The sequence below is a fragment of the Colius striatus genome, chromosome 4, assembly GCF_028858725.1.
Source record: "Colius striatus isolate bColStr4 chromosome 4, bColStr4.1.hap1, whole genome shotgun sequence".
Taxonomy (NCBI): domain Eukaryota; kingdom Metazoa; phylum Chordata; class Aves; order Coliiformes; family Coliidae; genus Colius; species Colius striatus.
The window spans coordinates 34,386,363-34,395,292 of NC_084762.1; the positions used below are offsets into that span (position 1 = coordinate 34,386,363).

The 8,930-nt window shown below is 42.9% G+C and overlaps 1 protein-coding gene across 1 annotated transcript in view; it reads left to right on the plus strand.

Moving 5' to 3' along the window:
- Positions 1 to 8,624, plus strand: part of RIPOR2 (RHO family interacting cell polarization regulator 2) — a 69,560-nt gene extending 60,936 nt beyond the window's left edge. Inside the window, 6 exon segments of the mRNA XM_061994481.1 lie at positions 763 to 921; positions 1,912 to 2,114; positions 3,291 to 3,374; positions 5,473 to 5,563; positions 7,004 to 7,038; positions 7,040 to 8,624. Coding sequence (XP_061850465.1) covers positions 763 to 921; positions 1,912 to 2,114; positions 3,291 to 3,374; positions 5,473 to 5,563; positions 7,004 to 7,038; positions 7,040 to 7,189 — 722 coding nt within the window. The 3' untranslated portion in view covers positions 7,190 to 8,624.
- Positions 8,625 to 8,930: the final 306 nt, after the last annotated feature.

Consider the following 8,930-nt stretch of genomic DNA (forward strand, 5'->3'; position numbering starts at 1 on the left):
AAACCTTTTGTTGGTCATCAAAAGGGAGAACAGTTGTGTGGTGGGTTTTACTCAACCTTTCATGTAATGTTTTCCAACCCCTTGGGAGTCTTTTTGGCCAGAGCTCCAAGATCTCATTTGAAAACTAATGCTACAACTCTTGCGACAGGTTTGGCCCAAAATAATAAGATCACAATATGAGAAAAAAGTGATGTCAGCAGAAAAGAAAAATTGTTCCCAAACACAGATTTGTAAGTGATTCAATGAAGTAGGAATCCTCCCACTTAATTTTATGTGCCTGTCTAATATCCATGCCCCATTACATTTCACTGGGATGGAATGAATGCATATCCTACTTGGAGTGAGATGTCCCATGTTGACTAGCTCTCCCTAGGCTCACATGGGAACATAAAAACAAGCAAAGCCAAATCCTGCATCACATCTCCCCTACTTGGGTGGCATCGTGGAGATGTAACTGGCAGTGCATGTGGATATGTATTTAGTAATTCAGGCTGTCATTAGGGTAGAAAGGACAGAAAGCTACACTAGCCATCTGTAAATTGGCAGAGGTTCACCCTTACAAAGATATCCTCTGGTGATTACAGCTAGACAGGGAGAAGGTCTGTCTAGCTTCCGACCTAATCACAGTTGAGGTTAGAAACGTTGGGCAGTTTCTGGCTTTGTAGATACAGCTCTTCCCTTCTGGCTTAGAAGTGGATGGTGACATTTTGCCAGCAGCTTTTCCTCTCACTAACACATCCCTTTGTCTGTGGCTGCCTGTAGTCTTCAGAATCCTGGTGTCTCAGATCCTGGACCGGACGGAGCCTGTCCTCTACTCCAGCATGTCCTCCGAGATCATTACTGTCTTTCAGTATTACAACTATTTTGCCAGCCACAGTGTTAATGACCTTGGAAGCTATTTGCTGCAGCTCGCAAAAGAAGGTAAGGTATATAAATTCTGTTGGGAAACAGCAAAGTACATTGTTGTCCTGAGCTCAGCAGCTCTGAGGCTGATTTTACAAAAGAAGCAGAGAAAGGAGACAATGCCTGAATGCACCTGGACAGTTGTACATGTCAAGGGAAAAGAGATGATGCAGATATACCCTCAGTCATTTTTATTTGCATATTCAAATGAGAAAAAATACATTGGAAGAGTTAGTTTTTAGCAAATGAATGATGGTGGTGGGCTGGGCCTAAGGGCTGGAAGGTTTCTGTGCCCACAGCTTGGATGACATTCTGATCTTTCTCTGTCTTTTATGGAGAGACCTTCTGAAGCACTGAGCAATTCTCGGGAGCTAAGGGATTGCAGCACCTCAGTGTTTGGCAAGCTTTACCACCAAGAGCCAAGGAGAGAAGCAGATGCTCCAAAGAGTGCCCTAGATCGCAGAACCTGGCAAGCCAAGTTTTCTTCTCTGAGAAGGAATTTGAGGAACCTTGCCTAGTTTTCATTGTTATTTGGGCATATGGGGAACTTTCGCTCAAAAACCTGGAAGGAAAAAGGTGTTGCAGCCCATCTCTGAAACATGTGAGCCCTGGCTCTTGGTGGCAGAAATCAATCTGCCAAGGAAAAGCTCTCACAAAGATGGTCTGGAAGTTAATACACCGAGAAGGATATTGGGTTTCACTTGTTAGGGGGAGGATTTCCATTGTCCATTAGGAAGGGAAGATGTGACAGGTGGGCCTTTAGCTCTGGGTAGGTATAAGATATAAGCACTGTGGTGTCCCACCAAGCCCAGAGAAAACAGCCCAACTTAAAGCCGAGACAATTTCTCATGCAGACACACTGCAATGCTGCAGTTGCTCAGATGGGGAATTTTCTTTCATGTCCTTTGTGCATATAGTGTAAATTGAGGATTGCTAGAGGAGAAAGGAGCAATGTGAAGTACTGAGAGGATAAAATCAGTAACAAGGACTTTTCCCTTGCACTTCTAGCCTCTGTGGTTCAGGTGCTGCAGTCGATGAAAGATGGAAAATTGCAGCAAAATGTGGCCAAAATAAATTCCAACAACCTTCCACCACAGCAAGAGGTTCTGAGAGCTTTGGCTCTACTTCTTAATGAAAACAAAAATGAAGTCAGTGAGACTGTGGCATCACTTCTGACAGCTACTGCAGAAAACATGCACTTCAGGGAGAAGGTAAGTGGCAGAAAATCTATCACGTAAGGGACCTGTGTTATCATGACATTTTTTCTGTCTCTGTATCTGAAATGTCTACACATATAGAATAATTGCTCCAAGCTTGAATTAAACTCATACAGAGGCATTTCCTGTCTATTTTTTCTGCAACTATGCAGGTCTGTTTCTGCCATTTTGCCAATCTGCTTCTACCTGTCATTACACTAAACAGGTACTAACAGTGTTCTCTGCAAATACTTACAGGGTGCTGTGCTCTCCAGGTATCTTTCACACTGCAGCATTTCTGTTGGCCTGTCTCAGACTTGGCTTCAGTCCAAGGCTTCAGGGCGACATTCCTCAGCATCAGGAGCATGTGAAGACGCAGCTCTGAGATTTTTAATTTTTTTCCCAAAGGAGGCTGACATTTGTGGAACCTCTCACCATTTCTAGAGGGGATGGACTGCCTTGGGCAACACAGCTCAGCTGTGAGATCTAAGATTTGAGTCTATCGCAGATACCAAAAGCAACAAGCAGTGCCAGACTAAACACAGAAGTTAAAGAAAAGGGAAAAAAGGAATAAAAAGAAATTATGGGTTGGCTTCTACTCTTTCATGCCACACCTTTCAGTACTGTCCTGTTTGTTCCCTGTCAGGAGACTGCCACTGACATTTACTGCTTGCACTGTTTTTTCCTCTGCACAGCAGTAGCTACTAATTTCTAGGACTAGGCAGTAAACTGGTCTAGCAGCTCATGCTAACCTTGTAATAATTACTTGCAGTCCCCCTGGAGTCTATCCCAGCCCGTTCATTACTATCCCTACATTACAGAGACTGTCTCAAGGGTCAGCTCTTGAGCTATTTAGACTCCAAGGCCCATTTAAAGCTCTTTGGTGATTTATGCAGAAAGGCCCCCAAGGGTGCCAGGTTGTGCTTCTCACTCTGACGTGAACTTTTCCTCACCAAAATCTCACCTGAGACACAGATTCCCACACAGCTCTAAATCATGGCCTAGCCCGGATCTGCTGTGGGGAAGATCCCACCCAATTACCCATCTGTGCCTTTGTCCCATACACTCATCGACAGGGAGGTGGGCTGCACTCCCTCTCTCTTTAGCAGGGTAACAATGCCTCCATGTTCACCCTTCTACTCCACAAAGGCACAGACATTTTCACTGCTACATTTCTTTATCTGTTTTTAGGCCTTGATTTATTACTGTGAAGCGCTAACCCAGCCCAACCTCCAGCTGCAGAAAGCAGCTTGCTTGGCTCTAAGATACCTCAAGGTAAGAGGCAAGGAATTCAGTTGTGGCACTTGGCTTTAATTTAAAGAAAGGACATCTGAGAGGTACAAACAACAAAACAGAAATCACAGTAGCGGCGGGTGCAGTACCTTTGTTTTGCATTGCTGCACTGCAACCTTTTACAGATACCATGTGCTGTTTGGGAACAGTTCAGAAGCTTTGTTTCAAAAACAGCTAGGTTCTGTGACAATAGCAGAGTTTATCTTTTCCTTCCTATCATATTGATTTTAAGAAACTTACTTTCACATCACAGAGAAAAAGAAAAAATAATTATTCATGTGCAATGTACTGATTGAGAAGGGAAAAAAGGTCACCCTCTCCCAGATACAATTAGCTGTAATGCCCTTGGGTTGCAGCAGAAAGGAAGAGACAAGTCACAGGTCCTTTTGTCAGATCACACAGAGTGGCTATAAGCAGCAAGTGCAAAGTATACAGACAAATAGCTGATACTTCTAGATGTTACAGCTTCAACTAGTGTCTGGTACCATTTCTGTGCTTTCATGACAAGAAGGAAAAATGCTGCTTTTGTTTTGGCTGTACAGAGCCATGGGGAACAGCAGCTGCCTAAGCCTGACTGGTATGGGACACTGGGTAAAAAAACCACGTGTTCCATGAGACAGACCTACTGCAGACAGACTGTTTCTCCCTCAAAACTGTCCTCTGGAGAAGACAGCTCTAAAATGTAACTGCCTCCCAGCCAGAACTGATACCAACCAATACATAATCCAATATTATTTAAATATTGTTTTCCCTTCAACGACATGCTAGCAGACATCCCTGAGAGGCCATGGTGAGGGGCATTACACCTCTGCTGCAATGCAGAACACAGTGGGGTTTTTTGATCTCTGAGGAAAAGCCAGACTAGGAAACAGTGGTGGGAACTGGAGCTAGAAACATTTAACTTTTGCAGCGTGGCTCTGATGCACCTTGAATAGTGAGATTGGCAATTACTGGGAAGAAAACCATACTGAGAGCAAGTGTCATCATTTGGGATCTTCAAAGAAAAAGCTGAAGCCTTCCTGGAAAATATTATTTCAAAGACAGGAATGCTAAAATGGATAGGTGGCTGTGGATGAGCTAACCCAATAGCAGTCATCTACATCAAACTACGTCAGCTGCTCAAGGTCCCACTGTGAGTCTCTGAGGGGTTCTGTGGATGGCAGCAAGTTCTGTGTGTCTCTGGTCCCATTACTCATAAGCATTCAAGCTATAGTCACTAGTATGCACCCAATGCAAACTTGCCCTCAGTCAGGCACAAGTGACCATGTTGAAGATGGAGTGGTGAGATTCAATGGCCCTGGTAGCTAAGCCATCAGAGCTTAGCTCAGAGCATTGTAGACCAGACCTGTGCCCCTCAGATGAACAGGACTTGTACAAACTCTACCCCTGTGGCTCAGCGCCACTTCCCTTTGTCACACTGGGGCAGTACTTGCCTTTCCTTTCACTCATCTCTCTATCTGTATTAGCCTGCCAGAGACACTATGACAGCTGCTCTCCCCAGAGGCCTGACATTTCTGTAGCAGAGAACAGGATTATTCCTTTCTTTCTTCCCAAAATAGCAGAGGCAAGGCAAAAAAAAGAAAAAGTGGAAATGTTTGTGAGTGCAGGTGTTGGTGAGGAGCCTGCGCTGAAGTGACTGGGCTGGCCAGACATGTCCCTGTAGAAGGAGTTAGGCTGGTGAGAACAGCCTTCTCAGACTAAGCAGGTCTAACATGCTGAGTTTGAAACACATTCCCTTGACGCCTGTCCCCCGTTTGCCTTCCTGACATACCCTTACCTTGTCACTTTTATGTCCTTGTCCCATGGCCCATGACTCAGCCTACGGGCAAAAGTGGCAAACTTAGCCAGTCAGTCAGATTTATGTATGTACAAGACATAGGGTAGGAAATTTAGAAAGGGTCCATACTGACAGCAGAGGTGTCTTTTCCTAGATGCTCTCCCTCAGGAAAACGCCATTCCCCATGTCCCCTGCAAGGCCCTTCCCCTGGAGGAAAGGATGGTCATTACTTCCAGGCAAGGCTGTGAAGTAAAACCCTGGCATACTTTGTGGTGCTAACATGGTTCTCTTTGTGCTCCCCAGGCTGCTGAGAGTATTAAAATGCTGGTCACGCTCTGCCAGTCTGACAATGAAGAGATCAGGAAAGTAGCGTCCGAAACCCTGCTCTCACTCGGTGAGTTGCCTGGTTTAGAGCAGCGTTTCATTTTCTCTTTTAACAGAGCAGCAAGTAAGATACCTGAGTTATACAAATGCGAGACTCTAAACTGAAACAAAACTTTACCTGGAGACTTGGACAGTTTAGAAAACAGATATTCTTATAAATAACTCATTTTTAAAACCACAAAAGTGGACCAGAAGAGAGAAATAGAATTGTGTGAGTGGAGGGAGGAGTAAAAAGGGGAAAAATAGCAAAGGAGCAGTTGATAAACATAATTAATTCATAGTGAATTTGAAAACCAAGCAGCCTTGAGCAGGCAGGATACTGCCTGTTGTGTATCAGATACTCTCCTCTTGGGGATCTCCTCCTGTCACCCCCAGAGTGCCATAGTCACACTATCAAGTGTCATTGGCAGTGCCAAGTGCTTATTTAAAGTTACCTTTGTATGCTTATTTGGTCCAACCTTAGCCTGCAAGTCCTCCTTCACACAGTGCTCCGGGAGCTTGCATTGTTTGTCCTTGAGACAACAAATAGCCTGTTCCTTAACCTGTAATCTGGCTGCATGGCAGTGTGTGACTTCAAGTGTGGTGGCAGTTTCAGGGCTTCCATACTTCAGTGGCACTGAAAAACTGTATTTTTCTGGCCTTTAGGCTGAGCATGAATTTCTGCTTCATGGGTGTGTGTCCATCTGTGATTGTAGTTAAGCAAACTCTTCAAACCTAACTCTTTGGTTCCCTAGTTCAGCAGGAATTCAGTCTACTGCTGGACATGTTATTGCTTAGGTGATAAGTAGCCCAAGGACACTTTTGTAATCTTTCGGAGATTGTACTGCTGTTCATCTAGATGACATACAGAGACCATTTTGGCTCCTAACAGTCAATTGAACACACTAGGCTCAATGCTGTCTTCGGGTGCATAGAAATGAAGGTACCTAAGAGAAAAGGGTTTCAGACACATAAATAGTTAAATTTAGAAAATATTCTGCTTCCTCTTTTTCAATGGTATACAAGTAAAGATGTGTCTGGACTCACTTCTTTAAAGTGCCAGGAAGTGAGATATAAACTTTATATTATCCAAAGTAGACGTGGATACACAGCATCTGCCTTGAGTGTGTCACAGCTGCAGCTGAGACCTTGGCAAGCACCATCAGGTCATTTAATCGGGCAAGTGTACAGATACTGTCTGTCTAACCATACAAGCCACATCTGCTTCCGTTTTGCTCTAGGCAAAGCCAGCAAAGTACAGGAGAAAATTTTAAAACACATGATATGACCATTCAGAGCACAGTTAATTTTTCCAAGTAGTTTCTGAATTTGCCATCAACAGCCTAAGAAATTTTAAGAAGGGAAAAAAGTTACTGGCAGATCAGTACTTTCTAACAGCAAAGAATCTGGTATTTAACTGTTATACATCAATGATACGATACGTTACTATGCTTTAACATTGTGCATTCAGGTGAAGACGGGAGATTGGCATATGAACAGCTGGACAAATTTCCCCGGGAGTTTGTTAAAGTTGGAAGCCGCCGTGGAACTGAAGCTGCCACAGCTTTTTAGGTGGAAAGGAACCTGCCTACATTTAACATTCATTTGTGTAGAATGGAGCCACGCTTCAGTGAGGGAAGCAGAAGGTAGACTTTGAAGAATTCTATGAGAATGTCCCAAAATGTAACAGTTTGCAGAGTTCTTAAGGAAAAGCAAAAAAATTCAACTCAAGAGTTCCTATTGGCATCTCTTTGCAGCTCATGATGGAATGGTTGGATGCTGAGGAACAATACTTTCTTGACTCATTTGTTACAAATAATGTAATTACAGTGATTTGGCTTCAACAAACTTCTTCGAGTTTTTAGAATCTGGCATCTTCATCTGTTTCACTGAGTCCTACATTTACTTCCTTGAAGTTGCTGTGAAAGCTTGAGACTCTGTATCTAACAGGACAAGTAGGAGGCCACCCAGGCAGGACTGCAAAGCAGCTTTCAAGCCCGAGCTAAGTGTCAGCTGCACAGCAGCACCACTATGGCTGCAGGGAATACCACTCTGCTCCCTCAGTTTGGTCTCAGTAATGAGATATAGAGGAAGCTTCTTCAAGTTTTGCCTCTAGAAACAGCACAATGTAAACCCTGAGAGGTGTCACTTTGGTGACTCATTCTGAAGGCCTCCACTGCTCTTTTTATTTCCTTTCTCCTGCCCTTCAGCAACAAGCCATCATTAATCCAGAGATTTGAGAGGGGAGTCAAAAAATCATGTACGTTTCTGAAAATGAAATGGAAAGGTAAAGTGCATTTATTTATTCTGAGAAGGAGTGAGTACAGCCAATTGCACGAGTCCCCAAAGCCATTTGGTGCTGTAAGTTGTAGGCAGGATTGGATTTCATACACTCTAATTAGTGGATCATAGCTGCTATAGAGTGATTTCAAGATAAAGAACTAGAACAAACTAAAGTGGACCGCAGAGGCAGTAACAAACAGAGGGTGAAATTAATGCATTCTCCCCCCTCTATTGCAAGAAAGAAAGACAGCAAGTGCTTCAAACTGATTATGAGCCTTAACAGAGGAGGTGAATAGAATTTAACAGAGTGTTCCTGTACTGTGTTCATTATGCATGAAATGCTATTTAGATGTCAATTAAAGTATCCAAATTTGCATAGGCTACATAGAAAAGATTGCAAACAATTCACATCAAAAAAGGAAGCCTTGTGCACCAAGCACATTGGCAGGCAGAGATCATTTTGGCTTGTTTTTTTTTTACTGTGAATGTTACAGCAATGTACATATCTGTATATTTATAAATATATATATTCTTCCTTTAATTAAAAAAGTACATTTTGTACAGTTCAAAATGCTTACCTGTTTACTGAGAAATATAGCCTCTTTTTGCAGAAGGTGAAACAACCATGTTGTGGTTTTTATACCACACCTATCCCATCAGCTGAATACTTCCAAGGTGTCCTTTTGTAATGACTTCTGTTTGGGTTTTTTTAATTTTTTTGGGTTTTGGCTTTTAGTTTTGTGACATTTGTACTCACCATATTTCCTATCACATTTAAGTTATAATAAAGATTATTTTTCGATTACTAAGCACATCAGTCCATACGTATAGTTTCACTCTTTCTGTCAGCAGCCTCTCCACGGTGAGGCTCATACAGCCTTCAAATACCACTGCAAGACAGCTCCCAGTATCAGAGGTAGTTTGCATTACTTGCAGGTGGATTTAGGACAAGCCCTTAAAGGTGCTGTTTAATCATACTAAGGGAAACCGCTTATGGGGAATATTTTATCTTTTCAAGCGTGGTCACCAGGACAAGACTTTGCAACAAACAGTTTAGCTAAAATGATGTGAAGTCATCTGATAGATTTCTTACAGCATAGAAATAATTTGTGTTT